Source organism: Nansenia antarctica, assembly GCF_963989245.1.
Source record: "Nansenia antarctica genome assembly, chromosome: 3".
In the NCBI taxonomy this organism is placed as follows: Eukaryota; Metazoa; Chordata; class Actinopteri; order Argentiniformes; family Microstomatidae; genus Nansenia; species Nansenia antarctica.
Window position 1 is genome coordinate 39,412,417 of NC_137688.1, and position 17,181 is coordinate 39,429,597.

Below are 17,181 nucleotides of genomic sequence, written 5' to 3' on the forward strand. Positions count from 1 at the left end.
CTTGTCTCAGCAGTTTATTATTTATTATATATTATTTTTTGGAGTGAAATTTTTTTCACTTTGAAAGCATGCATGGAAATTGTCATGGTCTTCTGAAGAGGCTTATCTTACATGAAGTCTGCAACTATCAAAATCGATTGAACTTCTACAACCAATGTTGAAAATGGATTACCCTGTCTGTTTTTGAGAATGTGTTTAGAGATGTTTATTGTTAGATAAATATACTACACATCTATCCAGAGTAAATTATGTTATTCAGTTGGGTTGACTGTTCATTATTGCAGGAGTTTAGTGCAGGGGAAGTTGTACATCATGTTTTGCTTGAACAGCATGTCAGATAGTGTACAGAGAGAGGTTGCTGTACTATACTCATGCATTATTTAGAGTGTGATCTGTCTCCCTCCCTCTCTCTCTCAACCATTACCTCCCCATATCTACCATACCTCCTCTCTCTTCTTTTAGTTGGCCTTTGCAGAGGAGCAGAGTGAGGTGCAGAAGAGTGCTCTGGACTCTAAAGAGCTTCTCTTCCTGGTTCAGGTCTGCTGCCAGGTACAGTACACTGGAACTACAGTAGGGTATTGTTCATCTCTGTCTTTCACAGGGAACTGTAACATGTCTGTATGTTATAGCATATCTATTGTATATCTCGTACACACCTCGAGCAAGCCTACTGTATCATCTTTGCAGATGTCAGACAAGAGGAATGACATTAGCGGTGTTGTTCTTACTGTAGGATTATGTGTGTGTCTTTTTAGATTCTGTCCCTTTTTTTCCTCACAGGTGTCGCAATTCAGGCTCATTCTTGTCCCTATCTCTCTCTCTCTCAGGGCCGGAGCTGGCTATTGAAGCGCTCGTATGAAGATTTCCGTGTGCTAGACAAGCATCTCCACTTGTGCATCTATGACAGACGTTTCTCCCAACTCACTGAGCTGCCTCGCTTTGACTCTGTGAGGGACACAGTAGAGGTACCTGTCACCCAGCTACAGTAACTCTCTCAACTCTAGGAATGATACTGTCTTCTATGAAGAAGTGGTAGTTATGCTTTCTCAGGCATCTCATCCAGTGGTGTAGTCTAGTTTTTTCTAGTAGGTATACTGTGATTTTTCCCTCCCAGCCTCATATCGTTCATTTCAGAATGCCATAAAAATAAGTCTGCGCTCCCTGTCTAACGTTATATATATAACATCTGATCTGTGCATGATAGTGCTGCATTTTGACATATTTCATGTCGCATCTCCCCCCGTTGATGGTACATGACGCTATAGTCAGTCCCAATGGTCCAAAAGTCAAGTGCTTCGTAACACAGACGGGGTGAATTTTATGAATGAAAGTGTGAAAGTTCTGTCACAAAACGCTGTTACGTATCCTCACACATTTTTAAATGGGTATACGGAAATCCTTGGCCTTTCCTAGTGGGTATACGGCGTAGTCCTGCGTATCACGTAGACTACACCACTGATCTCATCTGACTGCTCTGCCTGCAATAAACCTTGTCTCTGTCTTCAGTCAGTGACCAGCATGCTGGCGGCCTACCTGTCACATCTTACAGCTATTGCTGACAACAAGATCAACTGTGGCCCAGTACTCACATGGATGGAGGTACTCCCCTTGTCTCTCACATCTCATTACATCAACTCTAGAATCTTCTAGAGAACTTTTTCTAGAATCAAAACTTTATGAAAATGATTGTGACTATCTTTGGTGACCTCATTGGTGACATTATTCAGCTCTGCCTAGAACCAAACAGGGTTCTTCACCTTGTCTCTTGTAAGATAATCATTTGACCCTCTGGACAACTTCTGTACTGTTACTGTAACTCCATCCACTCATCCAAGCCTCTGATCTGTTCTTTTTTACAAGTATTTGATTATTAGTATTTGAGTATTTGGCCTACTCAGTCGATCTGTTTTCTCTGTCTCAGATTGACAACAAGGGAAACCACCTGCTGGTGGCTGAAGAGGCCTCAATCAATGTTCCTGCCATCGCTGCTGCCCACGTCACTAAGCGCTACACTGCCCAGGCCACTGATGAGCTCACCTTTGAGGTGACCCTTTAGGGCACTATGGAAGCAATATCGTTCTTGCTATTTCCTAATAGTCTTTCTTTTGATGCATCTTTCTATGTTTTTGATTGTGTGGTGCCCTTGTTCTAGGTTGGGGATATAGTGTCAGTTATTGACATGCCTCCTAAGGAGGAAGCTGGCTGGTGGAGAGGGAAACATGGCTTTCAGGTAAAATCCCTTAAGCGGGGCTGTGACCCACGTACAACATCCAATACCCTTTTACTTCAGTATTTGCATTTGTTGGGCAGAAATTGGTACTTAACGCAGGAAAAATCAAGTATATGTTATTTTCCAAATCACAGAAAAAGATGATCTGACTCATGTATATGTACTTTGCTGCTGCCTGGGAATTTGGTTTGGCAAAGACTTGACGTTAAGAAAACATACAGAGGAGCTTGTTAAAAAGCTACGATTTAAGGTGGGCTTTTACAGGAACAAATCTTGCCTTTCCTTGAACAGCAGGAAGTGGATTGTGCAATCAACCTTCATGCCAGTGTTTGATTATGGTGATGTCATCCACCAAAATGCAGAAGCACTACTCTTAAACCTTTGGGTGCCCTTCGCTTTATCACAGGTGATAGTTTTAATACTCATCATTGCATACTTTATTAAAAGGTTGGCAGGTACATCTCTTCCTTTTTTGTGTGTAAAGTGTAAACTCCCAGCTTACCAAACCTCATTATCGAAATTAAAGGACATAAATTACCTAACCCGTTCTTAGAGTTGGTTAACTCTTGAGGTTCATCGGGTCTCCACCAAATTGGGTAAATCCTCTTTTAGTTATGGTGCACCTCACTGCTGGAATATTCTACAAAAACATTCAGTTTGAGAGTCATACTTACTACTCTCTCTCTCTTTCTTTCTCTCTCTTTCTCTTTCTCTCTCTAACTCTCTTTCTCTCTCTCTCTCTGTCTCGCTCTCTCTCTCTTTCTCTCTGTCTCGCTCTCTCTCTCTTTCTCTCTGTCTGTCTCTCTCTCTCTTTCTCTCTCTCTCTCTCTCTCTCTCTCTTTCTCTCTGTCTGTCTCTCTCTCTCGCTCCCCTCTCCCCTCTCCCTTTACCTCTCCCTGCAGGTTGGTTTCTTCCCTTGTGATTGTGTGGAGTTGATAAGTGACAGGATTCCCCCTTCTGTTCCCAGCTCCTTACCAAAGCCAGGTACTGTTCCCTGTTATAGAGGAACATCCATGAACAACAGTACACTCTGGCTTTCTGTCTATTATTAATGACTGACTGGTAGTGACTCTAATGTGTGGAAGTTAAAGTGGCTTTTTAAGTCTGTGTGTGTGTGTGTGTTCAACAGTGTGTAAGAAGCACGGGAAGCTAGTGACATTCCTGAGGAGCTTCATGAAGTCGCGTCCACCCCCTCAGAAGCTAAGGCAGCGTGGAATACTCAGGGAGAGGGTGTTTGGCTGTGACTTGGGAGAACACCTCCTCAACTCAGGCCATGATGGTGAGTCTCACCAACTGATCTACTGTACCCTGAATAGGCTGTAGACTGGGTGTATAGATCTGTCAACTTCCCGTCCACAGTGTTAACCTCCTTGACCCCCAGCATCTCAATGAGATTCTGGGTTCCGAAAAGAACTTTTTATTCTTGAACAATGACCAAGTAATATGTACTGATAGCGCTAACATTTAAAACCATCACATTTGTGATTTAAAGAGTTTCCTAGGTTACTTGTAACTTCTAGCTGACACTAAACTATCTGTTGATTTGAATGGAGAACTGTGGCTAAATCGCTTGCTGATTTCCTGGTTTAAATGTCAGGAATTACAGGCAAAACGTTTACATTAACATTTTTGGCATTTAGCAGATGCCTTTATCCAAAGCGACTTACAACAAATACATTTGTCTAAGTAAGTGAATCATGTATCCATCAGTCAGCGTAAGAAAGTAATCTATGCTATGACCAGGGGCCATTGGTAGTTACAATGCTAGAAGAATGACTATTTATTTATTCATAGCAGAGAAACTGTAGAGGGGGGAAATGGGGGTGAGGAGGTCTTTAGGAGGTTCAATTAAGATGTAGCCTGAAGAGATGGGTATTCAATCTCCGGCGGACTCTGCAGTCCTGACAGTAGTGGACAAAACGTCTTCTTGAGTTTTTGTAACTGTACCCATTGAACACTTCTAAAGAATGTATGAGTAACCAGTTCCTAGTTCAAATCCTGTAGATGCTGTCCTCTGTTGTGATGGTCCTCTCTCCTCCTCCAGTGCCCCAGGTTATAAAGAGCTGCACTGAGTTCATCGAGGAGGTCGGTGTGGTTGACGGGATGTACCGGCTCTCTGGGATTTCCTCCAACATTCAGAAACTACGGTAACACCCCCCCCCCCCCTCCCCCCATGCTGCATGCAGATTTTTCGGATCATGTTTTTATTATTATTTAATGACAGACAAGACAGCTTGTAGAGCAAAACGTAGAAGAAGAATGAGTTAGGAGATTCTAATGTTTTTGGAAATCCTGAAAAACATGTACTGTTGGCTACACTCCCCCGCAATGTTAGTTAGGGTATGGTCCCTGCTCTCATTTGTGAAATAAGTTGGCTAGCCTCAAAGAGAAGATTGTAGTTGTTAAATAGTGGCATATGGAGGTGGTGTTTAAGAATAATCTCCCAATCAGACCCCATGGAACGCCATATTGAAAGAATTTGAGTAGGATCTAATTCATGAGTAATACAGCAGCATTCAAAATGTAGAATGAAGAATTCCAATAGAATGAATAAAGAGTATGTGATCATTTCAATGATCTTGAATTATTTGACGTGAGTGCCTCTTTTCTTCTCCTCTCTGTCACCCCCAGACATGAGTTTGACTCGGAGCAGATCCCTGACCTGGGTCGAGATCTGTTCAAACAGGACATCCACTCTGTTGGCTCCCTATGCAAGCTGTACTTCAGAGAGCTGCCCAACCCTCTGCTCACATACCAGCTCTACGAGAGATTCTCAGTAAGGGGCAGGGTGCTGGGCTTGGGGCTGGGGTGGGCTTGGGGCTGGGGCTGAATGTGAACCAAGGGTTGGAGGATTTACAGTATAACACTGATCTCCCCCAGGTGATCAGGCTTATAAACAAGCCTGCTGAGGACAAAATGACTATTTATCCCCAAGCGCACCCCATGCGCACGGACTACCTACCCGCACACAGTCACTTTACACTACCTCTTACACTCACTGCCACCGAGTGCAATACAATGCAATGTCTCTTACAACTATTGTCACTTTGTCCAAATTGTCTTACTTGTCTCTTATAACTACTGCCACTTTATTTCTCTTGTTGCTGCAATGTCGAGGAACTGAAGCCTAAGGATTTTACTCTCTTATACTTGTGTAATGATGAGGATGTAACAATACACTTGAAACTTATAGCTAATGTGACAAATGATCCAGTAATTATGAGATACACCAGGACCTCAAGATCTTGTGTTTCCTACAGTAATAATAATGTGGCCGATTATTGTCATGTTAGTGGAATGAAATAATCACTAACAACCAGGATGAATCAAAAGCAGAAATATACTTGGGGTTCGTTGAAGAAGACCTCTTGTGTTCTCTCCGTAGGAAGCTGTGTCCGCTGCTACAGATGAAGAGAGATTGGTCAAAATCCACAATGTCATCCAGCAGCTTCCTCCTCCGCACTACAGGTCAGTGTGAGAGCTCACAGTGCCCCCTAGTGGACAGTACTGGAATCACTCATCTTCAGATGTTTCTGTGCTGCTGCTGCTGCTGCTGCTGCTGCTGCTGCTGTTATGCCGCATCAATGGATCTGCAACTGTGTCATCAAGACTCACTCACTGCTGCTAGGGAGCCATCTGCTGGTTAAGCAGAGGATTTAGCAATATAAGACCCATAATTAGCAACAAGGGCATCAAAGAAAAGTAGACAGGTGCATGTTTAGGGGATAGGGGATCATATTTCTGTGATTAACCATAATATACCTTCGCTCTATTGAAACACCAAGATACTTCACTGTATTCAATAGTGTAGTGAAGGTCTTACTCTGGTTATTTATCAACTTGCACTTCCACATCCCTTTAACTCAGTAACCCTTCATTTTGTCTCAATCCTCAGGACTTTGGAGTTTCTTATGAGGCATCTGTCCCGATTGGCAACCTTCAGCCCCATCACCAACATGCACACCAAAAACCTGGCTATTGTCTGGGCACCCAACCTGCTCCGGTAATTCTGAACCACCAACACTGTTACTACAGTATACTTAAATGTACAACGATACGCTACCATATCATAGTCATTTTTTTAAAGCAAAATAGGTAATGTCCCAGTAGTTCTCTGTATGAATTAGGCTATGTTAAACTATTTTCCAGGTCTAAGCAGATTGAGTCGGCCTGTTTTAGCGGCACTGCAGCCTTCATGGAGGTACGCATCCAGTCAGTGGTGGTGGAGTTCATCCTCAACAACACTGAGGCACTCTTCAGCCCCAAACTCAACGCCATTATCCGGGAGAGCACAGGTGGGGCTTCACCCTTCATACTGGGAAGAAATGCATCCCAATTCACCACACCGTTCCCTGAAGTGTACACATGTTGTGCAGTCCCGCACATGGATTTATTTATGAATAGGATCGGTGTAAGCATAGGCTCTCATAATTGTAATGCATGAAAGGGAGTGCGCAGGTGTACACTTCAGGGAACAGTGTGGAGATTTGTGATGCAGGATGTCGATATATAGTATTTTGTTTCCTTTCAGTTACTTTGAGTGAACTTCATTTAGCTTTTCCAGCGCAATGGAACCAATGGATAGTCCCCAAAAGTGCAAAGCCTGCCCATCCGATGCATCTGGCCAGCTAAATGAAGCACACCATTATTTTGAAGAAACTATACTATATTGACCGAGCTCTGATATCGGATGATTATGTTTGGAGGCGGTTTGAAGAGCCATTCATGAGCCATTTAGTGAATTTAGACATTTTGTCTATTTATTTATTAATGAAATGTACATAGTAAATCATTTTTAGCTGACTTAGTTAATTTATTTCTCTCTCTCTCTCTCTGGTCCAAAGGTAACAACACCTTATCCAGGCCCAAGTCTCTGCTGGTTAGCTCTCCCTCCACTAAGCTGCTGTCTCTGGAGGAGGCCCAGGCTCGTACCCAGGCGCAGCTGGGCTCCCCTGTCACAACCCCCTGCCTGTCCCACAGCCAGTACATCGAGGTGGGGGAGGGCCCCGGGGCTCTGATGGGCAAGTTTCACACTGTCATTGAGCTCCCCACTGAAAGGTAGGTACATGGGGTAGACTGTCGGACAATAGTAATCAAATGCTGGGCTATGTTGAATGATTTAGTGATAAAATAGTGGAACTGGAGCATATTGTGTACCAATTGCTATTATATCAGGCTCGGGCATAATATTGTTCCATTGATTAAGTCTTTGCACATACAACATTGTGGTCCTCTTTCAGATAACTCGGTTCGACATCTCACGATGGGATATGCACTCCCTATTTGCTGAAAACCTATTCAATCACGCCTGGAACAGGCTGGGAGCGCTTCAAACGCCTCAGCCCAGCCTAAAAGGCTACATTATGGCAATGCACTCCCACTTCATTCTTTACACCCTTTACTCTCTTATTCACAAGCCTGTCTCTTATTCACAAGCCCAGTATTCCGAACCTAGCTACCTAGCTTAACTGTTCCACTGGAAAGTTAACAGCTTCCCCAGGAGTGTTGCTTATTCTTTCTCACAGAAATCCTGCTGATTCAGGCTCTTTTTAATTTATTTTTAATTAATTTTTTATGAGTGGGGCAGTCCCACTCATATTTTTCATTTCATTGACAGATACAGTAGAGATTTAGACAGGAAGGATGGGCGAGAGATAGAGGAGGGATGACATGCAGGACATGTCCCCGGCCGGAATCAAGCCGGGGACCCTGCAGTCACATGGCCAACGCCCAACCCGCCACGCCACCTAAGCGCCCCGGGCTTCACTTTTACGAAGCAAAGTTCTCTCTAGTTTGCTTCGCCAACAAAAAATGTAATTAGTCACTAATCTAGCTACTTTCTCTTGTGTTACTAGTTGGTGGAAGAGCATTTGTTGTGTGCACCACCATCGAATGAGTGGCATATGGTCAGATTCAATGAGCACGGCCCATATCAACATTCTCGAGCTCCACAACATATTACCATATTATTATGCACTTTTATCGGTTCCTACAGTCCTGGTCAGTTGGACAGCCTGTCCTCAGTGGCGTACGTCAAAGGGCATGCTCCAAGCAGCTCCAGGCTGTAGCTTTGGAGCAGCAACTTATTGTCTCTCAGAACAACACATAACAAGCAGACTCAATTCAGGAACATTTACTCTCGTGGCAGGCAGAGACAACAAAGCTCCTTTATGTACAACCTTGATGCTTCCCATTGCTTCCCTATCTATCTCAAGTGCAGGGCCAAATATTCAGGAGACATCTTACCAGACTCAGAATCAGAATCAGAATAATTTTTTATTAAGTATATTTGCACATACAGGAAATTGGCTTGGTGTGGTTGGTGCATAGGACATAAAGATACAAACAGCAATATAATAAAAAAACAACAGTGTAATAAATAGCAATATATAAGCAAAAATTGTTTGACAGAAAGGGGCAGTAGAACAATTATGTAGGGTGTAAATTAGAGTATATAAACCTAATATATGACAGTGTGAGTGTGAGTGTGAGTGTGAGTGTGAGTGTGAGTGTGAGCGTGAGTGTGAGTGTGAGCGTGAGCGTGAGCGTGAGCGTGAGCGTGAGCGTGAGCGTGAGTGTGAGCGTGAGCGTGAGCGTGAGCGTGAGCGTGAGTGTGAGCGTGAGCGTGAGCGTGAGTGTGAGTGTGAGTGTGAGCGTGAGCGTGTGCGTGTGCGTGTGTGTATGACAAGTGGGGTAGATTGGGGAGTGGAAATCCCAGAGTCTTTTATGGACTTGTGAAGACGTGGTTTGCAGAATGAAATAAGCATGCATTGCAGAAGCCTTTATAGGCTGGTGGGTGGGGTCAGCCATGCAAAGTGTTCCTGGCCTCTTCCAGGCTTGATTGAATAGGGTTTCAGTAAATAGGGTACACAGGGGTGCCCATCCCGTAGTGAGATGTCTCCCTCATTTCCTTCAGAGAACCGGGGTTACAAACTATAACCGTAACAACTCCTACTGTGGCTCTAATGACTATATCATGCTGTGTCTGCATCCAAATATTTCCCTGAAGTGTACACTGCTCTACTTTAAAACCAGAGGGTTTTTTTGTTTCGTATTTTTACAGCAATCCTATTATTTTAAATCCATGTGGGGTAGTACACACTTAAGGGGAAATAATGGAGAATTGGGATACAGGGAAAGATGGCATTCCATGACTCTGTTATGTGCAGTAAGAGGGCCCCTGGCAAGGTGAAGAAGTCTCCGGTAGGAAACTGGCGCTCCTTCTTCCACCTGGGCAAGTCCTCCTCCATGGCTAAACGCAAGCTGAAGCGCCATCCCAGCGAGCCCAACGAGATCAAGAGCATCGCACTGCCAGGTCAGACCACCTTTTTTGTGCCTGCAAGGGTTCTACAGTATATAGACCAAAAAGGTCTCGACAAAAAGGGTTCCTTAAAAGGAATTCTACCTACAAAGACATGCCAAAGAACATTGTTGGTTCTAGGTAGAATCTGCCAATATTCAACAGTTTTATCTCACATGCTCAGGTGGAAGAGGAGATAGTGGAACACTGCGCTCCACCAAAAGTGAAGAATCTCTCACCTCTTTGCACAATGCAGAAGGTACAGTTATACGCTGCCTGTGACACCTTCAATGTAGAGAGTGTGTGTGTCTGTGTATGTGTACGTGTGTGTGTGTGTGTGTGTATGTGTGTGTGTATGTGTGTGTGTGTGTGTGTGTGTGTGTGTTTCATCTATGTGATGAGAGCACTTGGGGTGTTACTTTTAGGGTTGCACATTTTGGGGATTATTCAGAGGTGGAAACTTTCCATGGAAATTAACAGGAATATATTAGATTAGATTAGATTCAACTTTATTGTCATCGCAGAGTACAAGTATTATACAACGCAATGCAATTTAGCTTCCAACCAAAAGTGCAAATAGTGATATAAGGGCATGATATAAATAGAACAAGAATGGTAGTGATGGGTAACTATGTGGTATACAGTATGTGCAAAGGTAGTATTGTAAACATCAGTATAGTTTAGAGGTATACAGTTATGGGCTATATACAGTTATGAGCTATGTACAGTGAGTTTATGTACAGTATCCAATGTGCAGAGTATAAAAGAAGCTATATCAGGAGATATGTGCAATGTGCAATATACAGTATGTTCAAATGTAGTAGAGTAAACATCAGTAGTTCAAAGGCTATAGAGTGATCACATTAGCCAGGGATGAGCAGCCATCAAAGTATTGTCATTGTCATCATAGTATTGGCTTTATATGGGAATTAACAGGAATATATAGGAATTACCGGAAATATATCCAAATTAATATTAATACCAATAAAATGTAATGTTTTTTGCATTGGATATATTTATCATATCATATGGAGACAGAAACATAAACCTTTTACCTCATTATACGTAGATATCATTGCAAATGATAAAATCCGTAATCCATTAGAAATAAACAACAACAACTTGACTCAGACAGTGTAGTCGTGTGGGCTCAATTCGGTTGTTAAGTCTGACGTCAAACGTGACTTTTAGCCATTTCCGGGTCCAAACCAGAAATTCCCTCCACCAGAGTACCAGTACAGCGGTAGAATGACAGTTCAATCGTTTTTTAGACTCGGATCTATTCATACAACAAGGGACACAGCACTTTCCCGTTTTTTCCCATATTTGTCAGCGTCTTTGAGCCTCGGAAAAGCACTATATAAATATAATGAATTATTATTATTACTGAGGCATTTCGAAGACAGCGCCTCAGCCAACTTTGGACCCGGAAACACGTCATGACTTAACAACCGAATAGCATCTCATTAGTGTACAAGATCTGGAGAATCAGTTGTACATGATGGAAGAATGCACTGTGCATGCAGGAGGTTGCAATTCCATTGAATTGGGGATAGTTTAGCAAAATTATGCCACACGACCTAGACTTGCTATATGTGTATCCCACAAAAAGGTTCACTGTTATGAGCTAAGTTTTTGAATACATTTTAGCAAAATTCCCCAAATTCCCAGGCTTAACTTCCCATGGAAGAATTCCGGATAGATTCCGGGAAATTTACCGGAATGTTTCTGACACTTTGCAAGCCTAGTTATTTTTTTATTTCTATATTTAAGCCTGCATTCGAATGTTAATACAAGCTCTGTGGGTTTCAGGGGAGCTTCAGAGTTACTGTCCCCCTAGACCACGCTCCACAAGTGATGCCCTATCCACCTCATTCAGGGAAGACCTGCGGGAAGCCAGGATTAAAGGTGATCGGCATCATAACCAGACCAAGAAGAGCATTAACTATAACGGAGCTAACTTCAGCCATATCCCAGCTGGTGTTTCACCAACATATCAGGAGGACGATCTTGACCTCTGCCTCCCTGCCCCTGGCATGGCCTTCCTGGACTTTGACCCCATGTCTTTCCAGTGCAGTCCGCTATCGTCGAAGCCCGCTCTACGTCGCAAAGAAAGCACTAAGTGGATGAAGGGCGCAGGGGGTTCTAGCGATTCAGAGCACATCTCCTCCCCCTATAAGATCATTACCAACTCCCAGTCCCCTGATCTTAGCCCAGTACATAGGAAAGGAGGAGCGAAAGGGGCCCAGGCCATCTCCCCCAAACTCCGACGGAGGTCCTATAAGTCGCATCCTGTGGTTGAGGCGTCTGCTTCTGTGCCAGTCTGTGTCTCTGACACCCGAGAGGCTGTGCCCCGCTCTCCTCCACCTGTCCCCTCCTCCTCTCCCCCACTGGATCAGTGTGAGGCTCCAGTGAGTGAAGGGATTGAACCCAGAACACCTTGCCAGTCCCACAACCCACCCAGTCCAGGGAGCCAGGCCTCAGCTCTCACAGACAGCCAGACTGCACACAGCCACCCAGAACCAGGTTAGTAGCACATTATACTATATTTTATATATAAAATGGATATAAAAACACATTATATACATCAGGGTTTCCGTTAACCGGTAATTCCCGGTCTTTGTCCGGTAAATATAGTTGAAGTCCGACAAATTGAAAACTCGTCGGACATAAATGTCCGGTGAAAATAATTCCCTCTAACCATTTTCAGCTGAGCACCAAACACACACACGTAACACTGCCCGAGAGAGAAGGACCCGCCCCCTTTAGTTAGCCTATAGGCTATAGGCTAACTAAAGGGGGCGGGTCCTTCTCTCTCGGGCAGTGTTGTGTGTTTGGTGCTCAGCTGAAAATGGTGTCCCGAAGCGGAGCGCTTTAACTTTATCGCACAATAACAAGGATAACAAACGAAACGGACAACATTTACACTAAGATGGAGACAAACTTCAGCGATATGATCTAACAGCCGGTCTTCAGGACGACATACAGACCCGTATGAGCTTACAGGGCTATCCCCTATCTATCTGAGAAAAGGCATAGCCTAGGCTGTAACATCGAACGGAAATTAGCCTATACGCATTGCAAGTTAATTTAAAGCCTATTTATTTTCAAAGAGTTTTATTCTATTTTATTTTATCTGATAAAAGGCATATGAACGGAAATTAGGCTAGCCGTGTCACGCCAGAAGCCTACATGTTTGCACTGTTACTGTTCAATAAAATGTTATACATCTAGACATTGTGGTATTTCTTTATATACGTATCCCAGACTGCCTATCAATTGTTTCTCAATAAACAGTTATGTTCTCCCCATTGTCATACTCCCGAGCTAAACGAAATGCCTTCCCAACCAGCGAGACCTGGTTATAGAAATGACGTTGTTTTATTGATTTAAAAAAAAAGGGTAAAACTGGAAAGAGAAAATAGAAAACTCACATTAATCCCAAACAATTTAACAAACTTCAGTTAACGTAATGTGGAGTCCGTTCATTGATCGATGCTGTCTGTTCAGTTCCCAGTGAGGCGCCCGTTCAGCGCTGGACCCGTTCAGCGCTGGATTTGACGCATGGCATAGCGCGCATGCGTCAAATCATGTTATATTATTATATATTATATAGCTCGCATCTAATCGTATCGGATGAGAAATAGACATTAAATGGCATATATAGGCCGCTACACAACAGTAATCACCGCGACAAACAGCTATATTAGATTTGAAAAAAATATATATGATTTTGAAAAAAAAAAAAAATATTATATTTTAATATGATGACCGGAATATATCACGTTTGTCCGGTAAATCGAATTCTTCCCGGACACGATGTCCGACGGCAAATTTTTCTACCGGAAACCCTGATATACATACTACTTATAAAGTCTTTATAAATGTAACCTTACTGTAAAGGCTTATGAATAATAATAGTTATAAGTAATAGTAAGTAATAATGATTACTTATCAAAGCATTTGTGTTTTTTCTCATCATGTCCTCTCATAGCCTTGTTTGTCTTGTCATACTGTAGCGTTGTTTGTCTTATGCCTCCCCAGGAGCAGATAAACTTGTGAGTTCAGTATCTGTTCTCCCTCCTCACCCTCCGCTGACGAGTGCTGCGCGGAGGCTGGCCCTGGCTCTGGCTGAGTCGGCCCAGAAGGCCTCACTCAGCTCCCAAAGGAAGCTTACCCAGACCCAGATACCCACCTACCTTCTCCAGAGACATGACCAGGACAGACCCCCTCGCCCCTCTGTTCTCCAGCTTCAAACCTGCTCTCAGGATTTCACTGCCTCCAAGGGCTCCAGCCCCAGGTCTCCAGCCCCCTTGTTACCCTCTGCTTGCACCCCTGTTGAGAGCTATTTTGCCCATCTCCCTTCCCATCTGCCTGCTTACCTGAGCCCAGAGGGACAGCAGGCCTCTGAGGGACAGGTGGTCATGAGTAGCCTCACTTCCCCTGTCAGTCCGGCCGTGTCTAGAGACCTATTGCATGGCAGCTCAGAGGTGAGGGACGAGAGGGATGTGACAGAGAGGCCTCTGGGAGCTGTAAGGTCTGTCAACCCACAACCAGTAGTGCCCTCCTATCATACTAGAGGGCTCTCCTCTCCCATTCAACCAATTAGCTCCATTCAGAGCAAGTTAGCTGCCTCTGTCCACCCTAACACTGACTCTGTCAATGCCTTTAACTTCCGCACTGTTCTCGCTGAGGCGTCCATGCCAGCTTCAGTGGAGGAGGTCCTTCCGACGCGTACTCCCTTGCAGTCCCCAGCTCAACCATACAGCCCTGAGGAAGAGAGAGCTCTGGGGGTGGCTGAAGAGGTCTACAAACACCACCGGGTCAATACAGCAGGGCAGGTGTCTCCTCACTATCCTCGGCCTGACGGTCTGCCCCCACACCTTGTTGGGCCCAAGAGCATGTATACAATCACATCTGACAGCTGCTATAGCACTTTAGGCCTCCGTAACCACCCCTCATCCCCTGTGTACAGAGGTCACCCAAGAGAGGAGCACTGTCCCAGCAGCCACCACAGACCCCGGGGCCAATGGCAGAGGCCAGAGGATGGAGCCCTGGGGTACCCCGCCATCCGCAGGGCACGCTCCTTTCACGCACCACAACTGAGTCGTGTGCAACTTGCAGAAACTGAAGTCCTTCCATTAGACACCATGTTCTATGTCCAACGCCCATCTTGCTCTGAGAAGCCATACCAGTGGCTAGTTCAGTCAGACCTCCACCCGATGCATCCATACTTTGAGAATGGCCGTGTTCAGTATCGCTACAGTCCTTACTCAGACGCAGAGCCTCTAGATGACCCTTACTACTATGTCGACCCATACAGGACGAGCCGCATCAGGCACAGTCAGTCCTATACCATGCGCTCTACCAGGGACAGTGGACAGTCTGGCTGCTACCAGCACTCCTCACACCACATCCCACCTGCAAACTGTGAGCACTTCGTAGAGAGCAAGGATCCAGTCCATTACGACGCCTGGGACCCAGAGGGTTATGACAGACCAATCTACCAACCAATCAGACAGGAGAGTAGAGCCAGGCAGAGGTCTCAGGGACCTGTTATGTCAGCCTATGAGACCCAGCCTCCTCCCCTCCCACAGAGTGACACCAGGGGCAGAGATATTATGCACACCAGAAGCAAGTCCGACCCAGGTAATGCCTGCCTCCTCTCCATCGACAAGGTAGACAGTCAACGAGATGTGGCAGCCGCCGAGGCCCAGGACTCCCCTGGGCACCAGCCATCAGATCCGGATGCCATCATGCACCAGAGAGGTGATTGGCCTGGTGAGGAGCCAGTCAGGAGAGAGAGTGCCTCCAGGAGGAGTTCAAGCAGCAGGAGCCAGTTCAAGCAGCAGGGCACCTCCCAAACACATCGAACCCAACCACAGCTACGCAACAGCCCCTCCCTTCAAAAGCAGAGTTTCCCTAATACTAAGAATGTGGATCAGGGTGAGAGAGGCCATAACCAAGGTCGAGACCAAGACAGGGTGATGATGGGCGATGCTGTAAACAGCTATTCTGCCCGGTTAAAACCCAGCGCCCCACGGAGACCTGGGCGTGCCCAGAGCATCAAAGAACACCGTCACTACCAACACCACCACACCAAGCCACATATGGAACAGGACCAACCGGGATCCTTTGCCACCCAGCCGCACAGAAGGACTCAGAGCACCAAAGCCGTGCCCACACACCAGTATGACAACCTGACGGGGTGTTACCCAGCTCCCAAGCCTAAAGCGCCCAGGACTGCTAAAGCAGCCATGGCTGGACCTTTCCCTGGCCATGGCTGCATGTCTCCGCACAGCCATAGACTTCTGTCCAATGCCCTGGGCCATGGACACAGGGCCTTTTTGAGGCCAGAGGCTGGGGTCTATGAGTGACTATTAACCTAATTACACTACAGATCTGAACCACACTGAGCTGTACTTGGGCTGCCCTGGTTACTTATCTAATGTATCATAGTGGTTGAAATAGCTGGAAAGGACAATGTGAAAGGAAAAATATACAAGCCAGCACAGGTTTGGGTCAGTCCTATGGTGTGTAATGCCCCTATATGAGTGACATCTGATCCCAGATCTGTGCCCAAGGAGACTATGTATATACTCCAACAGACTGTAGATTATGCTTTCATGCAGTAAATGGAAATGCAAACAAACTTAAACCTTCAGGCTGTTATTACGATTGAGATGTGACACTTGAGAATGAATGGGTGAATATATCTTATGCAGATATTCTTGCACAACGATAGGACTGGGAACTGGTTTGAGATTTTGATAGCATGTTTGGGAAATGGTTTATGAAGGTTTTGTGTGTTGTTTTTCATTCTATGTCCAAAGAACATTAACTTAAAAGGTAGGACGTATAATGATTGTTGTTGATTATCATTTCAAGATACCTGTAAGATAACATTGTCAAACATACATAAATGCCCTTTTAAATGTAACATAAAGTTATTAATCTTATGAGCAATAATAATCTGCAAGAGTAGACTATGTTTGATTTGTATTATTGCCAATATCTGATATTTTCATAGTTTATTTAGTTGTTTTAAGTTTTAACCCTAACTGAGGAAACATGCACTTTCGAAGGCTTACAGTATCTAAACATGTGTCTTATTTTGACTTGCATAGAGCTTCTTGGTTGTGTATTTTTTGTTATTGCACTGTTTCTTGATTCACAGAAGGTTTTAAGCACTACAATTAGCACATTTGCTGTTTAGTCAAAAACATGGAAGACACTGAAAGCATTCACGCGCCCAGCTCCCCCATTCACAATGCATAGACATTCAAAGATAAGGATCAAGGAGGACTATGACCACTCTTGTCTGTTTGGGTCAAAACTAATGTTATATGACCAGAAGATGTGAGCTCCAAATGTGTATTGTTTGCTCTCCAAATGTGAGAAAAGTTAACCTAGCCCTCTAACAACGAGGAGTAATTGCAAAGACATTTTAATGTTGTGTTATTTTTCATGAGAGAATCTAAACAAAATAATAAAATAATATTCTATAACATTCAGTACAATGATTTATTTGACTCATTTTTGTGGGTATAAAAAATACATAAGGGGCATACTTCAGGAAAATGGTGAAGAGCTTGGATGTACCAACAATTGGTTCTCCTTTGTATAGTTGACAAAACCCGAGGTTTAAGCA

The 17,181-nt window shown here is 44.4% G+C and overlaps 1 protein-coding gene across 1 annotated transcript in view; it reads left to right on the top strand.

The window, feature by feature from the left end:
* The window catches only part of arhgap32a (Rho GTPase activating protein 32a), a 22,092-nt gene extending 6,008 nt beyond the window's left edge, over positions 1 to 16,084 (top strand). Inside the window, exons 4-20 of the mRNA XM_080525159.1 lie at positions 463 to 549; positions 828 to 971; positions 1,507 to 1,599; positions 1,922 to 2,044; positions 2,153 to 2,230; positions 3,133 to 3,214; positions 3,360 to 3,509; positions 4,275 to 4,377; positions 4,862 to 5,006; positions 5,616 to 5,698; positions 6,126 to 6,233; positions 6,380 to 6,525; positions 7,075 to 7,288; positions 9,400 to 9,545; positions 9,715 to 9,789; positions 11,343 to 12,056; positions 13,575 to 16,084. Coding sequence (XP_080381285.1) covers positions 463 to 549; positions 828 to 971; positions 1,507 to 1,599; positions 1,922 to 2,044; positions 2,153 to 2,230; positions 3,133 to 3,214; positions 3,360 to 3,509; positions 4,275 to 4,377; positions 4,862 to 5,006; positions 5,616 to 5,698; positions 6,126 to 6,233; positions 6,380 to 6,525; positions 7,075 to 7,288; positions 9,400 to 9,545; positions 9,715 to 9,789; positions 11,343 to 12,056; positions 13,575 to 15,907 — 4,824 coding nt within the window. The 3' untranslated portion in view covers positions 15,908 to 16,084. The remainder of the gene's footprint in view (positions 1 to 462; positions 550 to 827; positions 972 to 1,506; positions 1,600 to 1,921; positions 2,045 to 2,152; positions 2,231 to 3,132; positions 3,215 to 3,359; positions 3,510 to 4,274; positions 4,378 to 4,861; positions 5,007 to 5,615; positions 5,699 to 6,125; positions 6,234 to 6,379; positions 6,526 to 7,074; positions 7,289 to 9,399; positions 9,546 to 9,714; positions 9,790 to 11,342; positions 12,057 to 13,574) is intronic.
* The last annotated feature ends 1,097 nt before the right edge of the window (positions 16,085 to 17,181 follow it).